This window comes from Acanthochromis polyacanthus, chromosome 12 (genome assembly GCF_021347895.1).
Source record: "Acanthochromis polyacanthus isolate Apoly-LR-REF ecotype Palm Island chromosome 12, KAUST_Apoly_ChrSc, whole genome shotgun sequence".
Taxonomy (NCBI): domain Eukaryota; kingdom Metazoa; phylum Chordata; class Actinopteri; family Pomacentridae; genus Acanthochromis; species Acanthochromis polyacanthus.
Window position 1 is genome coordinate 39,585,371 of NC_067124.1, and position 27,422 is coordinate 39,612,792.

The following is a 27,422-nucleotide window of genomic DNA, read 5'->3' on the forward strand; positions in this document are numbered from 1 at the left end:
TGTACATCAAACATAGAAATAGTTTTAATTCATCAACAGTGTGATATTTACCTGTGTTTTTTCTCTTGTTTATGCAATTTGCAGCCATCAGAAACCTGCTGGTCACATAATAAATAACTATATATGTAGACTTAATGTAATAATCTGGTTCTGAAGCTGTGTTTATGTGTTTCTGCATGTTCCTGTCCCAGCTATTTACTGAACAACGTCAAACACGAGGCGCACGTAGCCCTGCTGGGCGTGGCCGTAGGCGGAACCTCACAGCTACCCGGCTCAGTTTTCAAGCTCTGCTATTTGTTGTCGGTGCCGTCACTCAAGAAAAATAGGGCTTTGACAGTTGACAAAAGACGGCAAAACTCAGCCAATGAACGCGGCGCAAATCCACCCATACATCCCTTCTATTGGTCATCTGTCAACGCCAATCTGTGTCCTAATTTCTGATTGGTCCACTGCTCGGAGGGCGGGGTGTCTCCATGTTTGTTGTTGTTTTCGCCGAGCAGAATAAGTAGACCAGCCGACATCTTTGACAGCAATCACATTCCCGTCCGTAATGACAGTTTTCTGAGCTTTCAGACACATCCTGCCGGGCATTTTTTGATAAAACTTGACGACAGAAGGGACCAGCGGAGTAAATCTGTATCCGATCTGTTCTCATTGAACCTTATTTCTGTCTTTTTCTAAGGTATGTTAACGGTAATGTCCTGTTGACCCGTTAGCTGCAGCTGCTAGCATTGTACCGTTGCTAGCCAGCACCGTAAACGGCTCGTTTTGTTCTCTAAAAATGCGTTTACATGTCAAATATGTGCAGAAACCATGGCGGCTGATTACACTCAACAGCTCTTGTGGTTGTTTCGGTGGATTTCTGGTGTGTAGATGTAGATAAACGGGGGTTTTAACCGGTCATGGTGCTATTGTTGTGACATGACGTGGCCTCGGTAACGGTTAAAATGCTGTCATCGTGACTTCTCAGTCCGATTAAAAGCAGAAAATCTGGATTTTTCTGGCTCTGACCGACCATGAAGTGAAACCGCAATGTGGGGATGTTTGTTTACTTCGCGCTGACAGCCTTGTTTACTGTTTACGCCGCTCTCAGCTGATGTAAACCGCAGGTTATGTTTGGGCTCCTGTCAGAGCTGCACCGACTAATCGACTAGTTGTCAGCTGTTTTTATGTTTACTGATTGACTGGTTGGAGTCATTTCAATCTGAATTGTTTGTAGGGCTGCACATGATTGGAAATGCATGCTTTATTTTTATTTTTCTATAAAAATGTGAGATTTCCCAGCAGCAGGTGGCTTGAGGAACAGTTTGGAAAGAACTCAATGTTCTGGGATGATTGATGGACTATTGTAGAAGAGTGAATCTGCAGGAAATTGAAAACATAACACCTTAATAACCCATCTCATCTGGTATAACACTGACAGACAGCCAGAGCAGTTTTTTACACAGTTTTTCTTTAACAATCATCCTCTCTGTAGTTGAAATATTTCCGCACAAATCTTCCTTTTCAACGTTTCGTCCCAGTTTTTGATCATTTTGCTGTGTAATCTGCATGTTAAAATAACAAAACTCTCCAACAAGCCTCAGATCAGATTAGTAGCAGATTAGTTGATTTTTTCCTGAATGTTCTTAAAGAAATGTTTTATTTCCATCTCTTTTTTCCACCAAAAAATGCTAAAAAAAAAATCCCAAAAATGTTGAAAATGTGAAGTTTTCACTGTGAAAATATTTTTTCCCACATTTTCAAACTTTAAAATGGATCAATTTGACCCGCAGGACGACAGGAGAAATTCAGACTGAACAATCCTTCTGAATACAGTCAGATATACAGGAAAGCTAATATATTATTCTCACATTAAGAAGGATCATCATCAGAACACTCGATTAAAAGGAGTCCCGTCTCCTCTTCAGTGAACAGTGATTTTCTCTGCAGACTGTCCATATCGCTGCTGACTGAGTGCTCTGTTGGTGAAGGCTCCTTTGTCCGCTGCTAAATCGACCTATTGTGAATAAACTTCATGTTTCCCGGTGTTTGTTTCCAGATGAGCAGTCTGTACCAGCGTTCAGTACCACTGGAGGTGAGGAGAGCCGAGGGGGAGAGAGTCCGGGCCAAACACCCCGACAAGATACCGGTCAGTGTTTCTAACAACGCCACATGTTTACAGTTTGTTTATTCACTCTGTTCGACAGAAGAAGCCACTTTAAACAAACTATGCTCATCTAGTTAACCCTCGTGTCGTCCTGCGGGTTAAAATTGATCCGTTTTAAAGTTGGAAAATGTGGGGAAAAAGAATACTTTCACAGTGAAACTTCTGATGTCCACATTTTCAACATTTTTGGGAAGTCTTTGAACATTTTTGGTTGGAAAAAAAGAAAAGCCGAAAATGTTTCTTAAGAACATTCACAAAAAATCAACCAAAATCCAGTGAAATTCTCTGGATTTTGGTTGAGTTTTTTGTGAATGTTCTTGAAGAAAATATTAGAAGTTTTACTGATATACATGTAATCACTTTAGATATTTTTAGGATTTTTTTGAAGATTTTTATTCGTTTTTTGAAAATATTTACAAGAATTTTCTTGCCAAATTTGAGGGTTGTTTTTTTTAAAAAGAAATTTAAAGGGAAACTTTTAGGAATTATTGGAATTTTCTTCCTGAAGGTTTTGCAAATTTTCAGAAATTTTGAGAATTTTTTTTGCTGAATTTTTAAAAAACTTTTTCAGACTAAGAAACAATATTTTTGGTATGCGTAAATGAGGACAACAGGAGGGTGAAAGCAGGGGTGTCCAACATGAGGCCCGTGGTCCAAAAGTGGTCCTCCAGAGGGTCCAATCCGGCCCTCAAAGTGTAAAAATTCCAGAGAAGACATTAACTGCAGGTTTTAAATTAATAAAACTATAAATTTAAAATCATTTGTAGGCCATGAAACGTTTTTTAATCATAAAGTAAAATACTAGATTGTTCTTTTGTCGTTTTGTTTTTGTAATATTTTGCCTTGTTTTTGTCGTCGCTTGTCTTATTTTTGTCTGACTTTTGTTGCTTGTCTCATGTTTTTGTTGTTTTGTTTCTCATTTCTGTCATGTTGTGTTTCCTTTTTGTCTCGCTTGCTTCGTTTGTTTTTTTGCTTTGTGTGTCTCGCCTTTGTAATTTTTTGGTCTCGTTCTTGTCTGTCTTTCTGTTTTTTTGTCTCGTTTGTGTCGTTTGTCCATTATTTTGCCATTTTGTGTCTCGTTTTTCTCGTTTTGGGTCTCATTTTTGTCATATTCTGTCTTGTTTTTTGTTGTTTTCTGTCTGGCTTTTGTCGGTTAGATCATAAAATAAAACACGATGTCGTTTAGCTCCAGATGACTAAATGTTGTGTTCCTTTGCAGTCACTCTGTTATCTGTAGGTTTTAATGTGCAAATGATAAACTGAGGCTGGATGTTGTTCAGATTTGTTTTATTTTTCTGAAGAAATTTGAGGCTCATAATATTTTGTAAAAAGATAATTCATTAAATGTGAACTTCTTTGCACTAAAACAAAGGAAACACGTGGAGTTGTGGTTATTTATGATGCTGTGAGTTTTCTGGTCCGGATCACTTGAGATCAGATTGTGCTGAATGTGGAACTGAACTAAAATGAGTTTGACAGCCCTGTGTTAGAGTCTACGTCTGTGATTATAGTAAAACAAACTTGAAGTGAAGGTGGTATAAATGGCTTTGCTTTGGATCAGATTTTGTCTCGGTCTCATTCTTAATGACGGGTCTTTTTGCCGTTTTTCTCTCCAGATCATCGTGGAACGAGCCCAGAGGTCACGAGCTCCTGAACTGGACAAGAAGAAATACCTGGTGCCCTCAGATTTAACAGGTGAAATACACAAATAGTACTTCTGTTTGGAAGTTTAGAGTATCTAGACACCTTCTACAGACTTTATGTGATGTTTCAACTATCATTCTGTGTTCAAAATCACGCATCGACTGTTTCTAAATAATTTCAAGGAAAGTTGAGACATTCTGCAGTGACCCAGACTCATACCTGTGGTTAAAGTTTCCCTTCATCAGCTTCTCCTCCACAGTGATAAAAGACAGATCTGCTGCCAGTAGTAACATGAAATATTATTCTCCTTCATGTCGAAGCTCCTATAAAAAACCTGCAAGTGTTATCACGTCTGACGGTGGGAGATCTGAATACCTGAGAGTGTTCTGAAAGAAACCCAAAACAAAACAAGAGGCGGCATGTCGGGCCGTTCCTCAGAAAGATGAGAGGTTAAAGCAGAGGTGGAGAAATTCACCTGGAAGCACATCATGGCTTTAATAACGCGAGTCACTTCACAGGAAAAACAAACCGAGTCATTATTGACATAAATTCCAACTTAGTTTCTTGCTGTCTGGATTTTTTTTTCTATGGTAGTCCTTTAGTGACTCACCTTTCTTGTTTCTATTTAACTATCAGGCTGAGTGAGAAGAGGAGATTAGATTTCATTTTCGATTAGATTTTTCCACTCGTCGCATACAGAATGAAATGCAGCGAGTGTCCAGCACAGAATGTTAAAACAGGTCCAAATACAAAAGAAAAATCTGAATAAGACAAAAAATACAAATAGGTGAAAGTATATTATACAAGAAATACAAACAGCTAAAATGGACTTATTTGGGGAATGTTGCAGAAATAAAACAAAGAAATAAAATGAGAGTCAGTGCTGCCGTAACGTGCTCAGACGATTCATCGATAGCTGCAGCCCGACCGTGTTTCACTGAACGCAGACGTCCTGTGATCTGGGATCATTTTAGAAGTTTGCAAGTTTTTCATTTAATTTTCCTGCTTTAGAAATGTGGAGGCTGCCTTGTTGGTTCTAAATTAAAGTTTGAAGCATTTTTTTTTTTCACCCTCCTGTTGTCTTCATTTACGGACACCCAAAAATATTGTTTCCTCGTCTGAAAAAAAAATCCCCAAATTTCTGAAAATTTGCAAAACCTTCAGGAAGAAAATTCCTCAAAAGTTTCCCTTGAAAGTTTGATTTAAAAAAAAAATTCCCCCAAATTTGGCAAGAAAATTCTTGTAAATATTTTTGAAAAAAAGTGAAAACATTTTCTAAAAAATCCTAAAAATATGTAAAGTGATTCCATATATATCAGTAAAACTTCTAATATTTTCTTTAACAACATTCACACAAAAAAATGTGTGAATGTTCTTAAGAAACATTTTTAACATTTCTTTTTTTTTTTCCACCAAAAAATGTACAAAGATTTCCCAAAAATGTTGAAAATGTGGACATCAGACGTTACTCTGTGAAACTATCTTTTATTTCCACATTTTCCAACTTTAAAACGGATCAATTTTGACCCGCAGGACGACACGAGGGTTAAATCATGTCGCTGCACAGCATGAAGATCGTTGCCAGAAAGAGCAGATCCTCCAAACGAGACAGAGGATGATTATATTAGATTTCTACATTACATCTGGCAGCATATTAATGTAATACCTGAGGATTAAGTCAGGAAATTTGCTTGTTCTGTGCAAAAAAACCCAGAGAACAGCCGTGGAGAAGGGAGGTTATTTCTAGAACACAAGGTCCCCTGGTCGTACCAGACCTGTACCAGAAGGTGGCGCTGTTGCTCCGTTAGCTGGAATTAACAGAGCAGAGAAGCAGCAGTTTGCCATCAGATGAAAAAAAAACAACTCCAATTTGAAGAAGAAACAAACTGAGAAATCTTCAGGATTTATTTCCAGTTCTGGTGTCGGCCATGTTTGATGATGTCATAAACAGCTAGTTGGTCATGTGACTTGAATGTTTACATCATCAGAGCAACATTAGAGCAACTTTAAGTAATGTAGAGCAACTTTAAGTAATGTAGAGCAACTTTAACTAACGTAGAGCAACTTAAACTAATGTAGAGCAACTTCAACTAATGTAGAGCAACTTTAACTAATGTAGAGCAACTTTAACTAATGTAGAGCAACTTTAATGTATAGCAACTTAAACTAATGTAGAGCAACTTTAATGTAGAGCAACTTTAATGTAGAGCAACTTTAACTAATTAGAGCAACTTTAACTAATGTAGAGTAACTTCAACTAGTATAGAGCAACTTTATGTAATGTAGAGCAACTTTAATGTATAGCAACTTAAACTAATGTAGAGCAACTTTAAGTAATGTAGAGCAACTTTAACTAATGTAGAGCGACTTAAACTAATGTATAGCAACTTAAACTAAGGTAGAGCAACTTTAATTTAGAGCAACTTTAAGTAATGTAGAGCTACTTTAACTAATGTAGAGCAACTTCAACTAATAAAGAGCAACTTTAACTAATGTAGAGCAACTTTAATGTATAGCAACTTAAACTAATGTAGAGCAACTTTAATTTAGAGCAACTTTAATGTAGAGCAACTTTAACTAATTAGAGCAACTTTAACTAATGTAGAGTAACTTCAACTAGTATAGAGCAACTTTATGTAATGTAGAGCAACTTTAATGTATAGCAACTTAAACTAATGTAGAGCAACTTTAAGTAATGTAGAGCAACTTTAACTAATGTAGAGCGACTTAAACTAATGTATAGCAACTTAAACTAAGGTAGAGCAACTTTAATTTAGAGCAACTTTAAGTAATGTAGAGCAACTTTAACTAATGTAGAGCAACTTCAACTAGTATAGAGCAACTTTATGTAATGTAGAGCAACTTTAATGTATAGCAACTTAACTAATGTAGAGCAACTTTAAGTAATGTAGAGCAACTTTAATGTAGAGCAACTTCAACTAATGTAGAACAACTTTTATGTAGAGCAACTTCAACTAATGTAGAGCAACTTTAATTAATGTATAGCAACTTTACCTCATTTTGGAGCAACTTTAGCTCATGAACGAAATCATTAAACTCTTGTCAAATGTGTTGAAGCTCAGTAACTTGTTGGTGTTTTTTTAATTTTCCTTTTTTAATCCAACATTACAGATGACTTCATTAAAACTCTGGTTGTGGTTCAGTCTGACCCCCGAGTCTGCTTCCTGTCCATCTGATGTAAATAAAAATGAAATGTCAAAGCTTCAGTCTGTGACCCTCCCTGACCATCTGTCCTGTCCTTCCTGCTTTCAGTCGGCCAGCTGTGCTTCCTGATCCGTCAGCGGGTGTCTCTGCGGCCAGAGGAAGCGCTCTTCTTCTTTGTCAACAACTCCCTCCCTCCGTCCAGCTCGCCGCTGTCCGCCGTCTATGAGGTAACCCGACTGCATTCACACGTTTGAAACCCTCAGAGCCGCTTCACTGTTTCTATCTCGGACTGTCTGCCGGTAAATAGAAGAAGTGACTCTAAAAGTGACACTGAGTCATTCTGAAAGTGATGAGAGTTCCCATCAGTCAGCTGTGAGGCTGGACAAGCAGTAAGGAGGGCTGTTTTCAGGCCCACGAGGCTTATATTAGCAGCTTTAACGAAGATAGAGGAACTTTTTTTTTTTTTTTGCACTGGGCTGTTTATATTTGTTACTGTGAGGTCTTTTTTTTTTTTGCACTTATCAACTCTGTTGTATGGATGCTCTGAGCGTAATTTCGTTGTCCTTGTGACAATGACAATAAATATTCTGATTCTTTAGCTAATATAGAACAACTTAAACTAATGCAGAGCAACTTTAACTAAGATAGAGCAACTTTAGCTAATATAGAGCAATCTTAATGAATATAGAGAACTTTAGCTAATGTAGTGCAACTGTATAGAGCAACTTAAACTAATGTTGAGCAACTTAACTTCCTTTAGAGCAGCTTTAAATAACATAAAACAACTATAACTAATGTTTGAGCAACTTTAGCTAAAGTAGAGCAACTTTAATTCGTGTACTTCTGTTCACCAGTTTGGGGTCGCTTAGAAATGTCCTAATTTTTGAAAGAAAATGATTTTTTTTCAGTGAAGATAACTCTAAAAATCTCTTTCCTGTTTATCCAGTTGTGCACATTTCCTTCTGTGAACTGGTGACAGATTCTCAGCTTCTGCGATTTTGTAGAATTTCATTCTATATTTGCGTTTTTAAATAAATAGCAGCTCTTCATGAACCTTCCAGGTTAAACTGAGTGGTTTTTATTTCTGCTTGTTGTGCTTCAGGAGCACCATGACGAGGACCTGTTTCTCTACATGACCTACAGCAACGAGAGCGTGTACGGCGCCTGATTAGGAGCAAAAGACTGGAAAGAAAGCAGAGCGAGAAGGAGAGGAGAGCGTCTGTGTGAGCATGAGCAGGCCGTTTGTAACGCTTCAACACTTTATTCTACACATTTTTAGTCCCGACCAGGTGGAAGCCGGGGGCTGCTTTTACCTCGACAGTATTTAAACTACAACTTCTGTTGATTCCGTACTCGGTGAAAGTGTAAAACAAAAAAGAACGCTTTGTAAAAGAAAAGTCAATGAAACCATGTCGAGGGAGCTCTCTTTATCTTTCTCAGTCGTATGTATTTAATGCAAATAGTTTTTTTTTTGTAAATTATCGTAAACTTTTGTGGAAAATAAAAAAAAAATGCAACAAAAAAAAACTAATTCTGTTTCATTTGTCATTTTAATGTGAAACTTTACACATTTTAGTTTGAAATTAACATTTTATTTTCCTCATTTAATCAAATGGTTTAGATACGGAGGAGGAATTCTGTTGGTAGTTCTGTCCGTCTGTGTCTCAGGAAGGCAACTTTAACTAATATAGAGCAACTTTAAGTTTAGACAACTTTAAGTTTAGAGCAACTTTAACTAATATAGAGCAACTTAAACTAATATAGAGCAACTTTATTTTTAGAGCAACTTTAAGTAATATAGAGCAACTTTAAGTTTAGACAACTTTAAGTTTAGAGCAACTTTAACTAATATAGAGCAACTTTAAGTTTAGACAACTTTAAGTTTAGAGCAACTTTAACTAATATAGAGCAACTTAAACTAATATAGAGCAACTTTATTTTTAGAGCAACTTTAAGTTTAGACAACTTTAAGTTTAGAGCAACTTTAACTAATATAGAGCAACTTTAAGTTTAGACAACTTTAAGTTTAGAGCAACTTTAACTAATATAGAGCAACTTAAACTAATATAGAGCAACTTTATTTTTAGAGCAACTTTAAGTAATATAGAGCAACTTTAAGTTTAGACAACTTTAAGTTTAGAGCAACTTAAACTAATATAGAGCAACTTTAACTAATATAGAGCAACTTTAAGTTTAGAGCAACTTTAACTAATATAGAGCAACTTTAACTAATATAGAGCAACTTTAAGTAATATAGAGCAACTTTAAGTTTAGAGCAACTTTAAGTAATATAGAGCAACTTTAAGTTTAGAGCAACTTTAACTAATATAGAGCAACTTTAAGTAATATAGAGCAACTTTAAGTTTAGAGCAACTTTAAGTAATATAGAGCAACTTTAAGTTTAGAGCAACTTTAACTAATATAGAGCAACTTTAAGTTTAGAGCAACTTAAACTGATATAGAGCAACTTTAACTAATATAGAGCAACTTTAATTTTAGAGCAACCTAAACTAATATAGAGCAACTTAAAGTTTAGAGCAACTTAAACTGATATAGAGCAACCTACACTAATATAGAGCAACATTAAGTTTAGAGCAACTTAAACTGATATAGAGCAACTTTAATTTTAGAGCAACTTAAAGTGATATAGAGCAACTTTAAGTTTAGAGCAACTTAAACTAATATAGAGCAACTTTAAGTTTAGAGCAACTTTAAGTAATATAGAGCAACTTTAAGTTTAGAGCAACTTAAACTGATATAGAGCAACTTTAAGTTTAGAGCAACTTAAAGTGATATAGAGCAACTTTAAGTTTAGAGCAACTTAAAGTAATATAGAGCAACTTTAATTTTAGAGCAACTTAAACTAATTTAGAGCAACTTTAAGTTTCGTGTCCAAACTTTTTGCAAAGAGGGCCAGATTTGATAAAGTGAAGATGCCTGGGGTCCAGTACTTCCTTCTGATGTTTTTTAAGCACAAACGTTCCATGCACATGTACACCATTATAAAACAATTTTCATTGTCACAATTCTCTTTATTTTTCAAATGGCAGTGTAACCAAATATAAGCCGCTCAAACAGACATGAACAACTCTAAAAACACAAGTCTGCCTTTAATTCATATCTGGAGAGTCAGATAACATTGAACTGTATGGAATACATTTCCAGGAGTTTGATAAATATTTTTGCCTCATGAACATTTTAAACAGGAGTTCTATGTAATGCAAAGTTTTCTGTTATCATTAAAGTTTAAAACAAGTGAATTTTGCTCTTGTCTTTTACAAGAGCTTTCAGAGAGTAATAGTTTGTGTCACATCTACAGGTACACAACATCAACAGTTATAACCAAATCTTATTCAAGATGTGCAATAATAAAAAAAAAGGTGCCATAAGTCCAAGTGCATAAGTATGCTTTTGGCTTTTCACTGTTAATAGTACGGTGGCCGACAAGGGCATGGGCACCGCAAACAAAAAAACACAATACAAACGGCCAAAACGCTGCAAACACAGGAATGATGCAAACCCCAAAACACATAAAACAAATGCAACAGAGAAATGCTGCAACAAAAAAACGATGCATTCACAGAAACGCTGCAAAAGCAAAAACACACAAACCGACAAAACAAATGCAAAAGGGAAATGCTGCATACAAACCCCGAAACAACTGCAAGAGAGAGACGCTGCAAATTCACGGAAGGTCGCCAGGCCACTAGGGGGAGGTGACCATACGGAAGGGACTGATCTTTTATACCGACAGGAAATACCCAGGAGGAAGTTGCAAAGAAGACAGCGGGATAAGAAAGTTTGCAAACACTTAGAGAGGAGAATAAAAAGGTATGTTTTCCCTTACGTCTTTTTAAACACTCGGCCCTAGTCTCTTACAGTATTATCCAACAGCAGCAAATTTACGTAGCAAATATTAGCGTGCGTCTGTCTAGCAGACCGTTGCTAGGGACGCCGATCAGAACAGCTCCCCCTAGTGGCCTGGCGACTTTCCGTGAATTTGCAGCGTCTCTCTCTTGCAGTTCTGTTGTAGCGGGCCATAAATAATACATTATAAGACCGAAGTTGCGGGCCGTATGAAATCCTACCGCGGGCCGTGATTGGCCCCCGGGCCGGACTTTGGACATGCCTGGTTTAGAGCAACTTAAACTAATATAGAGCAACTTTAATGCATTTTAGAGCAACTTAAACTAATATAGAGCAACTTTAATGCATTTTAGAGCGACTTTAACTAATACAGACTAACTTTAATGCCTTTTAGAGCAACTTTACCTCCTTTAGAGCAACTTTCACCTATTTTTGAGCAACTTTGACTAATGTTTTAGCAACTTTTACTCCTTTAGAGCAACTTTAGCTCATTTAGAGCAACTTTAACTCCTTTAGAGCAACTTTAAATAATTTTAGAGCAATTTTTAGGAATATAGAGCAATTTTAACTATTATATTAAATAAATAACGTAATTCTGTTTCGTTTGTTGTTTTCTTGTGAAATTTTACACACTTCTGCTTAAAATTTTTTTCAATTTCTGTTTCTTTTTTGTAACGTTTTCACGCCATCGACTTGCAGATGAGACAAAAACAAAGTCCGGCCCAGAAGTTATTTCTTGCGTGTGGCTTAGAAATGGGAGGAATCTCAATGGGGAAGTATTCTGTCTTCATTGTGATTAGTGGAGTCACTGGACACCAAAAACCTACATTTTGACACTTTATGCTGGCGGCTTTGTTGGTGCCGGAGGTTACATAAGCTCATTGTGAGTTCGCCGGGAAAGTCTGAAAACGAAACTCAGAGAAACAGAAAGACATGGAGATGCAGGAGATCCAGGTCGAGCCGGAGGACAAAGCTGACGAGGGGAAGACCGGACCGAAGCCGGAGGACAAAAAAGCCGAAGATGAGGGAAAGATCGAACCGAAGCCGGAGGACAAAAAAGCCGAGGATGAGGGAAAGATCGAACCGAAGCCGGAGGACAAAACCGAAGGTGAACGAGGAGTTTAACCGGATTAGAATAAAGTTCTGCAGCCTGCTCAGGAGAATTCACCACAAAAACCTGTATCATGAGGGGAAAAAGAACTTTTGCTGATATTTAACTCAGTGTGTTTGTATTTTAATTTAGCTCTAAATTGCAGATGTTTTTGTGCTGCTGTCTGTCTGTATTTTTGTCTTTAGAGGAAGCAGAACCTGACCACTACGCCAAACTCAGCACCCCGACCGAGAACGTCTACTCAGAAACCTACTACTTCCAGCCGGATAAAACGACACCGAGTAGGTTTTTATTATTTTACTCTTTTGCAGCAGATCAGAGTCTCTGTTGGGCTGCAGCTCGACTGAAATATCTGCAGTTTCTTTTGTTTCACGTGAGAATGAAGCAGAGTTTCTCAGAAAAGTGATTCGGCACAAAAAAAAACAAACCAAAAAAGAAAAAGCAGAAGCAGAAATGTTGTGTGTTTTAACCACATCAGCGATGAGGAGAAACGATAATTCATCAGTTTATAATGACTAATAATGACTCGGTTTTCATTTAACTGATTCTGTTTATTTAAATCATTCTGAATGTGTAGTAAATAGAGCTGCAGCCAACTTTAATCCTTTTGCTCCTGAACATTATTTCTGTTTTGTTCTGGTGTCAGGCTCAGTCAGTTTTTCAGAAGAAGATATTAAATGATTTTAAGTCTTTTCATTATTTAACTCGTTGCTTCTGCTTTTGTCGTCAGTAATTATTTGACTCTTCCAAGTTTCTCAGTGCAAGAAGAGAAATTCAGTTTAAAATGCTAAATAATCATAACTAGTCTTTGAAAACTGGTCTTCCAAGCTGCTTTTAGCAACAAACAGACAGAAAACGACCAAAACAAGAGAAAAGAAAGAGAAAGAAAGAGGAAAAAAATGAGACAGAAAACAAGAAATGAGACAAAAATAAAAGTGAAGAGAAAATAATGTACATGAAACCAGTTTTGAATTGCAGAATTGACACAAAACTTTCAAAAATATTCTAAAATAGTCCAAAATACCAAAAAACGTGGAAAGTTTCTAAAACTTCGTTCAAAATGATTTGATCAATGTCCAGAATTATAAAGCATCAACACAGAGACTTCAAAGCTGCTTTATAGTTCAAGAAATGACAATAAAATATGAAACTCATATTAACACAGCTTAGTATTTAAATGATTCTAATTTTGTAGTAAATAGAGCTGCAGCAAACTGTAATTATTTTTGTTCCTGAGGATTATTTATGATTGAATTTGGTGTACATGAAGCATTTTGCTTTAACGTCATGCCAACAACCCAACTGTATTCAGATCAGAGGAAGAAAACCTGCAAAGATTCATGTTTTATACCAGAAGAGTCAAACTCATCTTAGTTCAGGTTCCACATTCAGCCCAGTTTGATCTCCAGTGGACCGGACCAGTAAAACCAGTCATACCAGTAAAACTCCGGCATAATAACCTATAAAAAATAACCACAGCTTCTAACGGTTCCTTTGTTTTAGTGCCAAAAAGTTCACATTTAAGGAATTATCTTTTTACAAAACATCATGAACAACTTGAAATTTCTTCTTTTTAACAACATTCAGCCTCAGTTTATCATTTCCACGTTACAACTTCCAGATCACAGAGTGTCTACAAAGAAACACAACCTAGTCACCTGGAATGGAAAGATATAGTATTTTACTGTATGATCAAAATGACAAATGTTACAGAAAAAAAGACAAAATATTACAAAAATAAGAAACAAAGTGAAAAAATTGAGACACAAAATGAGAAAATTTAGAAACAAAATGAGAAAAATGAGAAACAAAATTTGAAAAAATGAGAAACAAAATGACAAAGCAAGAAACAAAATGACAAAAGCGAGAAGCAAAATGACACAAAGAGAGAAAATTAGAAAAATGAGAAACAAAATGATAAAACGAAAAACAAAATGACACGGAGAGAAAATTAGAAAAATGAGAAACAAAATGATAAACGCGAGAAACAAAATGACACAAAGTGAGAAAATTAGAAAAATGAGAAACAAAATGATTAAAGCGAGAAACAAAATGACACAAAGCGAGAAAATTAGACAAATGAGAAACAAAATGATAAAAGCGAGAAACAAAATGACAAAAAAGAGACACAAAATGACAAAACCAAGAAACTAAATGAGAAAAATGAGAAACAAAATGAGAAACAAAATGAGAAAAATATGACACAAAATGACAAAAACAAGAAACAAAATAAAAAATGAGACACAAAATGATAAAAATGAGAGAAAATGAGAAAAATGAGAACCAAAATGACAATAAAATGGAGAAATTTAAAAAAAAAGAAAAGAGAAACCAACTAAAAAATGAGACACAAAATGGAAAAAAGATAATATTACATGAAAGAGGCACCAATTAAAACTCATATTAACATGATATCATGTTATAAGTGTGAAGACTTACTGTTAGAACTTATGGAAGAATTTAAATTACCGACGTTTGCTGCAACACGGTCTCACGGGGATTCGTGAAACTGTTACGTAAATTTTTGTTTCTTTTTCGTGCGCACCAACACGATTTCGTCATGTTTTTCGTGCCGCTCACCACGAAATGTTTTTCGTGTTGCTCACAACGAAACCCGCTGTGGTAATCACAGCTGAAAGTGGTTTATACCAGCGGATTCATGACGATCTAAGCTGTCCATCGGCGTATACTGCTTGTGTGATCGCGTTTGCGGCCGCCGGCCGCCGGACATTCTTGAAATTCCTATGCAAATTGGGGAAAAAAAAAAAAAAAAAAAAAAAAAAAAAAAAAGGTAAGTGTACCACCGGGTTATGGTTATGGTTAGGGTTATGGTTAGGGACGATGTCATGCAAAATATAGCGTTGGATTCGCCATGGTTTTACATTAAAAATATAATACACACATTCGTTTGAAATACGTTCTGGGTGGCACGAAAAGTCCGCCGTTTAAAATACATTGGTGCGCATTTCGTGGTGAGCGGCACGAAAAACATGACGAAATCGTGTTGGTGCGCACGAAACCGAAACTAAAACTTACGTGACAGTTTCACGAATCCTCGTGAGATCGGGCTGTTTATTTATCTTTCAGTGACTCTTGGTTCACGTCTAAAAGTAGAACTTTTGTTTGTTAGAAAACACGAAGAAGAAACTTGGCTTAGTTCCGTTTAATGAGCCTCGGCTTCACCACACATTCTGTCCTATAAAACCACAGAAACACACATTAATTAAACCGACCAGGTCACAGGAAAGATAAGTGTCCTCTCAGAAGGAATTAAACTTCCTCTTCCTGCTGCTAAAACCGTCTAAATCCAGCTGTTGAAGCATAAAACACAAACTGACACAAACCGGGTCATCCTCACGCTTCATTAAGTCTTTTAAACGTGGAGGTAAATTCGCCTGAAACATGTTTTTAATTCATTTAGAATCTGAATTATTCTTGAACACATGAACGTCACGTCTGCTGACTTTTCTTTGTCACTTTCGGTTCCTTTTGTTGCTCAACTTTTAAAGTAATAAAAAAAAAAAACAGTGTCTCTGTAAAGCAGCAGATTAATGTGAGGAACTTTCTCCTGCAGTCAGAAACACAATAAAGCCAGAAAATATAAAAGCCATCAAGTTATTATCTCTTATTAGAGTCTGAATTAGAGTTTGGAAAAAAATGATAATAAAAAAAATTAATAGAAGTTATGAAAATATGCTCATTTTACATGATGCAGCTCCTGGCCTTAATTTTAAAAACAGATTATGAATATTTGGGATTTTTAGTGATTAATGAAGGATATTTACATGTGAAAAGACTCTGAAACTACCCGCTAATAAATACACACAAATACATAAATCTATCATTAGTTCCTTAAAACAAAATAAAAAAAAATTATATATATATAAATAATAAATCAGTTTTATATATATTAAAAATAATAAATAAACCCCAAAAATATTTTTAAAAATGTATAAATAAATATAAAAATGTTGTTTTACATTTAATGTTATTATTATCTATTATTGACACACGCACACGCACACACACACACACACACACACACACACACACACACACACATATATATATATATATATATATATATATAATGTAGATAATAATTAACATTAAATGTAAAACAACATTATGAACTTGTAGCTGCAAATAACCATAACCATAGATGTTACATTTTTGAATAAATAAGACCATTTTTAAACATATAAGGCGCTAAAATGTAGAAAAATATAAATAATTTAATAATATATAACTAAATGATAAACAATCTGTAATTTTACATAAATTGTTTATTTAAACTGAGACATCCTCAAACTTTTCTAAGCTTGCAAATGATAAGTTTTTTTATTATTATTTAAAAAATGTTCATATATATATATATATATATATATATATATATAATTTTATACATATTTATTTATTTTATTTATAAGTCTATTGTTAATTTTGTTATTTTATTTTATTTAAAAATATATTTAATACTATATATATATATATATATATATATATATGAATAAATTAGATTTTAAACTTAAATTTAACAGTTTGATATATTAAATTCGATTTTTCAATTTCATAATATAAAATAATAACATCAATAGTAGAAAAAAATTGTTGAGTCACCATGAAATTCACAAATTAAATATGTTTCCTTTACCTTTTAAGCTAAAATTGTAATTCTACGGTTTATACAGGTTTATAGATTTTTTTTAATTTTGATTTGACATGTACAATATTAATAATATAGATTTAATGGCAGACTGCTGTTAATTAGCACTGATTGCATCTAATATCAGAAATATATTTACAGTATTAAACCTGAATTTAACAGTTTCATATATTTAATTGAAGTTGAATTTTTTTATCTGATAATATAAAATGATCACAATTTTTATGTATTTTTGTGTATTTTAAATGTATTTTTCATGTATTTTTAAGTATTAATATGTTTTTTTTATTTCAATTGTGTGGTTAATTAGACATATAAATTTTCTTTTGTGCCTAAAAAATAATAAAAAGGAGGAAATAATTTTTTTAACATCATAGAATCAAATCACACTTAGTTGTTTTTTTTAATTATTATTAAGAGAATAAAATCGGTGTGTTTGTTCTGCTCCTGTCGTCCTTCTGCTCAGACCTCCGGTTTATTTTTTAATTTTATCACTTTGTTCAGTTCGTTCTGTTCCTGATTAAACACCGAGCCGACCTCCCTCCAGTCTGTTGTTTGGGAGGATCGGTGTCGCCTTCCGGAGATAAAAGTCGGTCAGACAATCCCTCTCTGTGCTGCTGGGTGAATAGTTGAGGCGGTTGCCGTGGCGACCGGACAGAGGCGGTTCTTAAAGAGTCCAGGCGAGCGTGAGTCAGCAGGAAACGGGAGAAAACAGACTGCAGGGCTTCAGCTGCGGCTGCAAACATGTACCTGAAATTCTTCCGCGGTTATTTTGAGGAGAAGAAGGATGAAGGTGGTGATGAGGAGCTGTCGGTCGACCTGCAGAAGAAGAAGAAAGAAGAAGGAGAAGAAGGAGGTGTGAAGAAGCAGCAGGATTCAGCCTCCATGTTGGTTTGAGCAGCTCAATAACATCCGTCTTCTTCATCTTCTTGTTCTGCTTCTTCTTCTTTTTCTTCTTCGTCTTCTTTCTCTGCTTCTTCTTTTTCTTTGTCTCCTTCGTCTTCTTTTTGTGCTTCTTCTTCTTCTTCTTCCTTCTCCTTCTTCTCATCCTCCTTCGTCTTCTTCTCCTTCTTCCTCTTCTTCTTGTTTCCTCTCCTTCATCTTCTTCTTCTCATTCTTCTTCTTCTTCTCTGTCCTTTATCCTCTTTTCCTCCTGTCCTTCTTTTTCACCTTCTCTTCCATCTCCTCCTTCTTCTTCTCCTTCTTCTTCTCCTCCTCCTCGTTCTTCTCCTTCTCCTTCTCCTTCTCCTTCTTCTTCTTCTCCTTCTTCTTCTTCTCCTTCTTCTGCAGGTAAACCACCACAGGGAAATGTCCGTCTGTACCGAGCCGGCTGTCTTCTCCTGTCTCTGCTGTGCTTCGTCCTGCTGCTGGCCGTCATCATCCTCAGTATGAAACGTGAGTCTGAGCAGCCGTGAAAATGTTTCTGATCTAAGCCACAAACAGCTGAGTTTAGTTAAAAAGCAGATTATAAACATCTGACTTCTTACCGGCACTAGACTCTGATTAATCCTGATAAAAGGACAGAAATATGCTAAAGATGTGACCTCAGTGGAAAATAACAAACAACAAAAACTGTAAAAAGATTCAGAGAAGTCTGGAAAAATGATGGGAAAACTCTAAAAATCTGTCAGGAGTTATGCAGTAAACAAAAATAATTCAAAACGTGTTTTAGATTCTTTGATTCCTGCTTTGCTCAGCGTGCCTTGTCAAGGTTCATTAGTGGAATTTCTTGTCTTCTCAGTGGATGAATTACGAATGTGTACCAAATTTCATAAGTCCAGGTGACACATACTGGTTGTAATAAATGTTTGAAATTTCCCAGGGGGCGCTATTGAGGCATTTTGGCTCCCACGTGTGCCATTCCCCTAAGATAGCACATTTTTCGCTGGCCATGTGTTGTGCCAATTTTCATGCATTTTTGAGTATTTTTAGTGTCCTGTTTCATGGTGAAACGTGGAAATTCTGATGGCCATCACTTCCACGCCCTCCGGTAACTTCTAATCACTCCTGCCTGGTTTACATCCCGGCAAAATCTCAGCTCTGTCGAGGTTACCCTGTTTGAGTTTGTAGCTTTTGAAAATGTCCAAAGATTGGTCCAAAAAATGACACATAATTCAAAGAGGCTGTTGCAGCCACAGGTATCTATGTGCCGTCTGGGTTCTGGATGGTTTCTGCTGGGCCGTCTGGGTTCTGGATGGTTTCTGCTGGGCCGTCTGGGTTCTGGATGGTTTCTGCTGGGCCGTCTGGGTTCTGGATGGTTTCTGCTGGGCCTTTTGTGTGGGTTCAGCCGTGGCTGTTGTCAGTGTCTCTCTGGAACACCAGCTGCAGTCGTTCCACCTAATGGCCCACTGCAGCCCTGTTCTCCCCGCCTTCAGCCCTTCCTGATTGGGCCACCGTCCAGCTCCCCTCCACCACTAACCAATCAGACACAGCCATCGCCACACTGCAGAGTATAATACCTCCAACCATGATCTTAGTCTGGGCAGCTGGTATCTGTGACCAGTCTGCTCTGGTGCCTCTCTGTGGATGCCTCGTTTTGTTGTGTATTGTGACATGTTTCGGTCTGTTGGTGGGTTGGTGGGTGCAGCAGACACTTCAGGTTTCTGCTGGCGGCTGCTGCTTGGGTGTGGAGTCCCCAACTTAGTGAAGAAGCCGTTCAGTATTCGTGACCTGTGTGGTCAGTGAGTGTGAGGCACCAGTTTTGTTTAGTTCCTTTTTGCACACTTAATTAGTTTTTGTTACTGGTGGTGGGTGTTGCTGATGTACTTCTGTCTGGCTAGGGAGTTTAGTTATTCTGTTTCGGGTTTAGTTTGCAAACTCTGTTAGCCTTCGTTTTGTTCCATTCTGTTCTTTGATTTTCTGTTCTAACACTCACCAGTTTTGTGTCCATTGTTATCACTTCTATGTTCCATTTACCACTAAGCAATAAATCCCTTCACCTGAACCAATAACCCTCTGGTTATTTTGTTACATCCAGCCCCCCCTAGTGGTTGGATCGTAACAACGGCCGACTTCCTGTTGGGTTTTGGGCATGGCTGCGTAGACTTGTTTGTGCGTCTTGACTAGTTGCCGATGCCTACCAAACGTCACAGCAGTAGGTGACACGTACTGTCCGTAGTTCTTCTAGATGTGAAGCTGCAGCTTGTTTACTTTCTTCTTGACCTGAATCTTTTGTGTTTTTATTTCCAGTCCAAACTGAATCCACGGTCTGCCTGGACCCGGCACAAACTCTGGACGCCGGCGGCAGTAATCCTCCTGCCTGCAACCTCGATCAGTGTATGGACGACTTCCCCGACGTCTGGCCTCGGTGTGAGTTCAAACCTCAAACCGGAGGAAAAGGCGGGAAGCTTTCTGTGCCGCCATGTTTAGTCTTCGTTCTGCTTTTATTAATCCATTCTGAGAGGAGCTCCTTCCTCCACTGCCGTTTTAGAGAACTTGGAAAGTTCGAGTTCATGCAAGCAAGAGTTTAATCAGCTTTATTATTTCCTGTCAGGTTATTTTTGATCACACAGTCAGCAGAAGTGTTGGGATCAGTACAAACAGAACTGTTTAAATCGAAGACTCAACTTTAATTCGAGAAAATGTCGGTGAGATGAGACCTAAGGGTATAATGGATGGATTTTAACACACTTCTGCATCTTTAAAAAGGTTTTCTGCACAGTTTGAATACCTTTGAAGCCATAAAACTTCCAATAAAGTTGAACATTTAAGGATTTAACCCCTTAAATCTGATATTTTAAGAAGCTTGAACAATGATTTATTCCCTAATGCAGACAGAAAAACACACCAAGCCAACACAGAAAACACCATCATGTAAAGCTCAAGAGGCTGAAGATGCACTAAAATGAATCCAGTTTGGGTTCAACTTCTTCCAGACTAAACATGGAGCTGCAGAGTTTCTGAAGGTTGGTCTGAAAGGGGATGTTGTTCAAACATCAGATTAAACCCTGCAGCTTCTGATAAATTATAGAAAATTACAGGAAGTTTATCCAGAGTTGGTGTTTAAATTTAGAGCTATCAGAGCTGCCGTCTGCTCGGACTGAGTGAAGGACGAGAACCAGAAGATAAAGTTCACAGTGACTAATGTAGTAAGACAGTCTATTTTGGCAAAATAGGACATTAAATGACCAAAAGGAGACACAAAACAAGAGAAATGAGACAGAAAATGACAAAATAAGACAAACTGACCAAAATTAGACATAAAACGCCACAAAACAAGAGAAACAAGACACAAAAATGAGACAGAAAAATGACAAAATAAGACATTAAGGTACCAAAATCAGACAAAAGGCAACATAAACCAAGAGAATTAAGACACAAAATGGCCAAAAACAGACACACAAAACAAGAGAAGTGAGACAGAAAACACCCAAATGAGTCAAAAAAGAACTCAAGAAAAACAAGTCACAAAATGGCAAAATAAGACATTAAACGGCCAAAATGAGCCACAAAAGAAGAATTCTAGAATATTATGTTGACTTTACCCAGAACTGGTGTTTTAATAAAGGGCGGAGACAGCCCGAATATTCGGATCCGTTCATCTGGTCTCCCGGGTCCAAATTTTGACTTTGTTTTGTCTTCAGTTAAACTGAAGAATTCCCAAACAGTGGAGGTCTTCAGCATCTTGTCTTGTGTTTATGCAACAAAGTGAAGCGTGACGTCAGAGTCGGCAGCAACCCGGACATTCAGGTGGTGGTAAGAAACAGGAATGGAGGAGCTGAGATGAGCCGAAGAACACGGCGGGGTGAGCCGAAATGGGCCGAAGGCGAAGGGAAGAGACGAGCTCCGAATATTTTCGTCTGGGGGGAGGAGGGGGTGATCACATAGACATGTGTGTATATGTTTATGTGATCACAGGACGAGATGAGCCGATATGATCTGATGTGGGCCGAAGGCAGAACGAAGACAGTAACGCTGCTTATTCTTTCTGCCCGGTGACGTCCGACAGCGGCGGCGGCGTGGGGGGGCGGCGAATATTCGGATGCCAAATTAATATCCGGATAGTGCCGTAGCGAACGAATATTCGGATTTTCGGGTCCAGCCCTAGCTGCTGTCTGTTCAGACCGAAGGACGAGAACCCAGAAGATAAAGTCCACAGTGACCAAACACTTTACAACCTTCACCAACATGCAAACAGCCACATCTGAATGAAAACAGATGAAGTAGGTCAAACATAAAACCATGAAACTAACAAATGCAGCAAAGAAAAGAGAAGCTTCAGCCTGATTTCTGCCGTTAATTCCACATCTGAAGACGTTCTCTGTGCCGTTTCCTCCAGATCTGGGCTGCCAGCAGTGCTCCAACGGATGGCTGACTCTCGGCCGGTCCTGTTTCTTCCTGTCCACCTTCAGGCTGACCTGGGCCGAGAGCCAGAAGAACTGCAGCTCCAGTGGAGGACACCTGGCCGTGATCAGCAACAGAACCGTCCAGGTGGAGCTGAAGAGGCTTTAAATGCTGCTTCATCAGGTAATACTGATCCGTGGTGTGAATGTGACCGTTCTGTTTTCTGTTCCAGACTTTTTTGACTAAGAAGGGGAATCTGAAGTACTGGATCGGACTGAAGAACACCGAAAGCACCTGGAGCTGGGTGGACAACAAGGCGCTGCAACAGAGGTGATTCAGCCACAAAAAAAGAGACACAAAACATCAAAATGAGTCACAAAACGAGGTGCAAAACATCAAAATGAGTCACAAAACGAGACGCAAAATAACAAAAACAAGATGCACAATGTTAAAAATGGGACACAAAATGGCAAAATGAGTCACAAAATGACAAAACTGACACACAAAACGACTAAAATGCAACGCAAAACGACAAAAATGTGACGCAAAATGACAAAACAAGACGAACCCTACAAAACATGAGAAATGAGAGACAAAATAACCCCCAAACTCCAAAACAACACAAACAAAAGGGGGGAAAAATACTGAAATGAGACTGAAATTGGCAAAACAAGACATTAGGCGACCAAATGAGAAACTAAATGACTTAAAGAAGACACAAAACTAAAGAATTGAGTCACAAAACACAAAACAAGAAAAACGAGACACAAAATAAGAGAAAGAAGACAAAAAATGACTAAAACGAGACAAAGATTGGCAAAATAATGCATTAAATGACCAACACAAGACTCAAAATAATTAAAATCGGACAGAAAATGTCAAATCCGAAACATGACAAAAGAGACAACGAAAAAGAATTAATATTTTTTATTGTTGTGCTGCAGTAGTATTTACTGCTTTATATCTAACATTAATCTTGTTGTGTTGTAGTATTTACTGCTTTATATCTAACAATAATCTTGTGCTGCAGCTACTGGTCTGATGTTCCTCTGGATGGAGACTGTGGGCTCCTGAGCGGCAGCGATCCTGCAGAGAAGAACTGGATCAGAGCTCCCTGTCGGGCCTCGTCCTACTTCATCTGTCAGCTGCAGTTCTGACCTGTTAAAGATCCATAACCCTCCTTTCTGTTTGCACTATCAGCTGTTAGACAAATGTTTTATATTTTACACTGGAAGACATTTTTTTAAAAAATATTTTCCTATATTTGACCTTTACTCTCGTAGAAGCAGCTTCAATCATCTGAACATCTGACATATTTTTATCATAAACGCTGGAGATTTAAAACGGCGTCTGGGACCTTCTAGATGAATAAATCAAACACATTCTGAAATAAAAGGTTTTAAAATCTGCCTGTTGACCCACTTCTCATTTCTGCTCTGAAGCTCACCTTCTCCTGCTCAAACTGCTGACAAATGTTTCTGCTGCTCTAAAGTCTGGTCTCCAGAACTTCCTAAAAACTCTCAAAGTCTCTTCTGCTGCAGGTTGTTTTGTAGAACTGTTCCAGAAAACCTCACTAAACCACATGGAGGGGCCTCAAGATAGTCGTCCAAATGAAACCGTACAAAAACCAAACTAGCACAACCCAAACGCTAAAGTCTCCTGCAGCCTACCAGAGAAGCTCTTTAAACAGAGAATCAGGACAGGAACTCTTACCTTCTGGACAACCAACGTTGGTTCACAAACAAGAATACAGAATGTGTCTGACCGAAAACCTCTAAAGACTCAGTACAGCCAAGATAAAGACACAACTCAGCTGCACCAAATCCACTAATCACTGCACACATTAGCACCATGTGCTAACTGTGGCTAAAGAAGCACATTTACCAAGACAACTATCCAGTACAAAGCCCTAAAACACACCAAGAAACACATTAAAGAGGATTTTACTGCTGGAAGCTGCAAGCCAACGCTAAAGAACAAACTAAAGCAACAGAGCCAAACCCGGTTCAGTGAAGAGAAGCAGAGGAAATGTTTGACTGCAGACATAAAGCAGGAAGACACTGAGCTGCTCAGGTGTTCCTGATAACACCAAGCAGCCACCTGGACAGCCAATAGATGGATTTCACATGACATATGCATACTTAATTAGGCAGCTGCGCACGCAGAGCCGGTGCAAAACAAAGCTTGTTTACCTAGCCAACGCGTGATATTGCAAGCTCGAATAGGTGTTTTGTTATATACACATATTACGCTAAATACGCCTTCTTGTTGTGCTGTTGGCTGTCAGTATCGAAGTAAAGACAACCCTCATTAAAAATTTTATTCAATACCTGGAGGGGCTCATCCATTTCAACAAAATCAAAGGCAGTTGTGGCTACGTGTGATCAACCGGGATAACTGGTCGGAGGCACAAATAAAGAATGCACGGCTTTGCAGTGCACATTTCATTTCAGGTAAACGGTCATTCAGTTTTGATTTATATTTGTAAAATCCTTTAAAATGATGGAAATGTTACATCACCCAATATAAAAATTAGATATGTAGAGAAAAGATCCCGCAGATAGTGCTTTATGTCATTATGTCATTATTACGATAATAGGGTGTTTTGTCATTAGCGCCATGAACATGTTTGTTGACTTAGCCTTGTTATTTTGTTTTATGGGACTTTAATAATTTTGATAATTCTGATACTGGATAGTATGTGAGCTCTTGTACGTGAACGCAAAGCACGAAATTAACAGCATCAAGGAATATGTATGCCTTTAAATTCTCTTTTGTGTAAACGCTTGGCGAGTTGATTAAATATAAATAGATGTCCGGCCACTGAATATTAGGCCATTGCCTCATATCCCGTAAGCACTCTTGTTGCGGCAATTAGTACGGGTCCGGTAGTTGCGTACCTGCACTAAGTGTCAACTTGCTTAAGTAACAGGTACGATCGGCAGGTGACAGCTCGTCAAGGTACGATTTCTTAACAGTAAGTTTCGGCTGTGCCATTGTTTTACATATGAAACACGTGGATGAACTTTGCACTTCCTGCACCGGGTCTGCGCGCATACCGATGTTCACACTTGTGTTAGTAAACACTGCAAGTCGCCAAAAGGAACACGGCTTACTGGAAGAGGGCTGGCTTAGTGAAGGAAATTTAGTTTAAAGTTGAAGCAGAAAGTTAACAGAGAAAGTTGAAAACCACCTTCTGATCCCTGTAATCTCTGAGTTTTCACACAAAGAACACCTGAACATGTCAAACTGGTAAAAACGAGTGATGTCGAGATGAAGCTTCATGAAGCATTGAGGCTTTCCATCCAGTTGGTTCACTCATGGTGAAAGCGTCACGGTGCTTCATTTGCTCTACTGCGCCATCAAGTGGACAAATAAAAGTAAAACAGGCAGAGTGCCTATAATGACACATTGGCTTTGCTATGTGAAGCTTTGAATTGTTTTTAAATGATAATGCCAATAAACAAGTAATGTATTTAATATAGTGACTGTTTTTCCTGATAGCAGAGATAGAGGGGGAAGTGGAAACAAATTGGGGAGAGATTTGAGATTTGAGGTGAGGTTCTGGTTTTCTGTAAAGTGTTCAGATACTTTTAATTGTAATAAGGGCGACATAAATAAAATGTGCTTGTGCTACTTTTTGTTTTGAGACTGTGTTTGTGGTACCAGTGAAAAACTAAAGTAGGGACGGCATTTTATTTGTTTTTATTCCAAAATATTAATTTTTCCACAGTGCTGGGATTTAGGCAGCTTCTTTTTTTTTTCGGACAATGGACAATATTTCTCCAACTCCTTGAAACACAACAGACACTTTGTCTTTTAAAAAAAATAGAAAAAAATAAGTTAGAACAAGCGTTGTGCGGCGTTGTAACAGGTACTCATATTACAGTTCACTTGTTATTTGCCCCTTTATTAGCAGAAATAAATTAAATAAATTGGGTCAAAATGTTCCCAGAAAGGGGAGAAGCTTCTCCTTTTGGCCTTCTTCTATGGAAAAAAAGAGTCTCAAAGTGATTGCAAACAAAGATACAGCAGGCAAAAATCCAAAAAATGTGAACATTGCATTTCGCTGCCCCTTATACTTTGAATCGCACATCAAACCCATGAACCAGTTCCTGAAGCAGTCACGCAGTACGACCGGCTCACAAGGCTTCCAACGTCATAATTTTTGGCTCCTCCTCTAAATGAAGCAAGCCTCGATACGCGCTTCGTGGAAACGCCCCCTTCATTACTCGACGCACGCTTCGAAGCCTCAGCACATCTCGTAACATCACGAGTAAAAACGTCATAGTATGGTGTGTGGCTCAAAAAACATTACAACTTAATGTTTAGAGTCACCGAGGAGCAAAAACAGGACAAACGCTGGTTTCCAGGGGGTTGAAAGAGTAAGTTTACAACAACACAACATGTGAGCAGAAAAATCACAAAGTCTGTCGTTAGTTCAGCTGAAAATATGAGTTTTTGTCTTTTTTATTGACCAAACTTTTCAGGAAGTAGATGAAGAATAACTAAAGCTCTCATGTAGAAGTCCAACTTATTTTGGATCCTTGTGGAGAGTTTAATCTTAGAGTTTGTAAAGCTGTTGAGTTTTTGGAGTCACATGGATTGTTTTGACATTTAATAACCGAGTCCTGAAATAAAATTACAGTTGTGGATTTCTGTCATTTAGTCTAGACTAAACAAATAACAGCAGCATAAATCTCAAACGTCTTTATGAGGAGTCTGGATTGAGGTTTCTCACTTGATAATGATCAAAAAATTAAATTTAGGTTGGTTTAAAGGAATATTCCACCTTAAATCTTTGAATGTTGACCTAAAAGGTTGGTTTCAGGAAGTCTTCCACCCACAAGGTCCTCACACATCCACCTTTAAGGAACATTCCACCTTAAATCCTTGGACATACACCTAAAATGTTGGTTTAACCGAGTATTCCATCCAAAATCCTCAGAGACCTGAGGGGCTGGTTAAAAGGAATATTTCACCTAAAACCTCAAATATAGACCCGAAAGAGTGGGTTAGAAAAAATCCTTCAATGTAGACCAAAAAAGTTAGTATGGAGGAATATTCCACCTGAAATGTAGACCTGAGAAGTTGTTTTGGAAGAATATACCATCTTAAATATCCTTAAATGTCGACTGAGAGATGGTTTGGAAGAAAACTCCACCTAAAGTCCTCCAATCTAGGCCTAAAAGGTGAGTTTAATGGTATAGTCCACCTAAAATTCACTACTGTAGACCTTGGAGGTTGGTCTGATGGTATATTCCACCCAACATCCTTAAACATAAACTTAAAAAGTTCATTCAAAGGAATATTCCACCTGGAATCCTTCAATGTAGACCAAAAAATCTTGGTGTAAAGGAATATTCCACCTTAAATGTAGACCTAAAGGATGGTTTGGAGTATCTGATGGTATATTCTACCAACATCCTGGAACATTCACCTAAAAGGTTGGTTTAATGGTATATTCCCAGAAGAACCCTTGAACATTGGGCTTAATGGTATATTCCACCCTAAATACTTGAACATATACCAAGAAG

At 37.5% G+C, this 27,422-nt stretch overlaps 2 protein-coding genes across 3 annotated transcripts; both read left to right on the plus strand.

Moving 5' to 3' along the window:
- The first annotated feature begins 481 nt into the window (after window positions 1-481).
- On the plus strand, window positions 482-8,489 carry zgc:92606 (uncharacterized protein LOC100000242 homolog). Its single transcript, XM_022201150.2, has 5 exons — window positions 482-682; window positions 2,042-2,131; window positions 3,766-3,844; window positions 7,067-7,185; window positions 8,061-8,489. Exons 2-5 carry the CDS (start codon window positions 2,042-2,044, stop codon window positions 8,124-8,126), a joined length of 354 nt encoding a protein of 117 aa, XP_022056842.1. The 5' UTR covers window positions 482-682; the 3' UTR covers window positions 8,127-8,489.
- Window positions 8,490-11,625: 3,136 nt separating this feature from the next.
- On the plus strand, window positions 11,626-23,294 carry si:dkey-26c10.5 (uncharacterized protein LOC563797 homolog). 2 transcript variants are annotated; one of them, XM_022201148.2, is made up of 7 exons: window positions 11,626-11,933; window positions 12,122-12,217; window positions 17,893-17,997; window positions 19,792-19,911; window positions 21,881-22,032; window positions 22,118-22,215; window positions 22,916-23,294. In XM_022201148.2, exons 1-7 carry the CDS (start codon window positions 11,759-11,761, stop codon window positions 23,040-23,042), a joined length of 873 nt encoding a protein of 290 aa, XP_022056840.1. In that variant the 5' UTR covers window positions 11,626-11,758; the 3' UTR covers window positions 23,043-23,294. The 2 variants fall into 2 exon arrangements, with proteins under 2 accessions (XP_022056840.1, XP_022056841.1); XM_022201149.2 differs by lacking the exons at window positions 11,626-11,933; window positions 12,122-12,217 and adding an exon at window positions 17,203-17,458.
- Window positions 23,295-27,422: the final 4,128 nt, after the last annotated feature.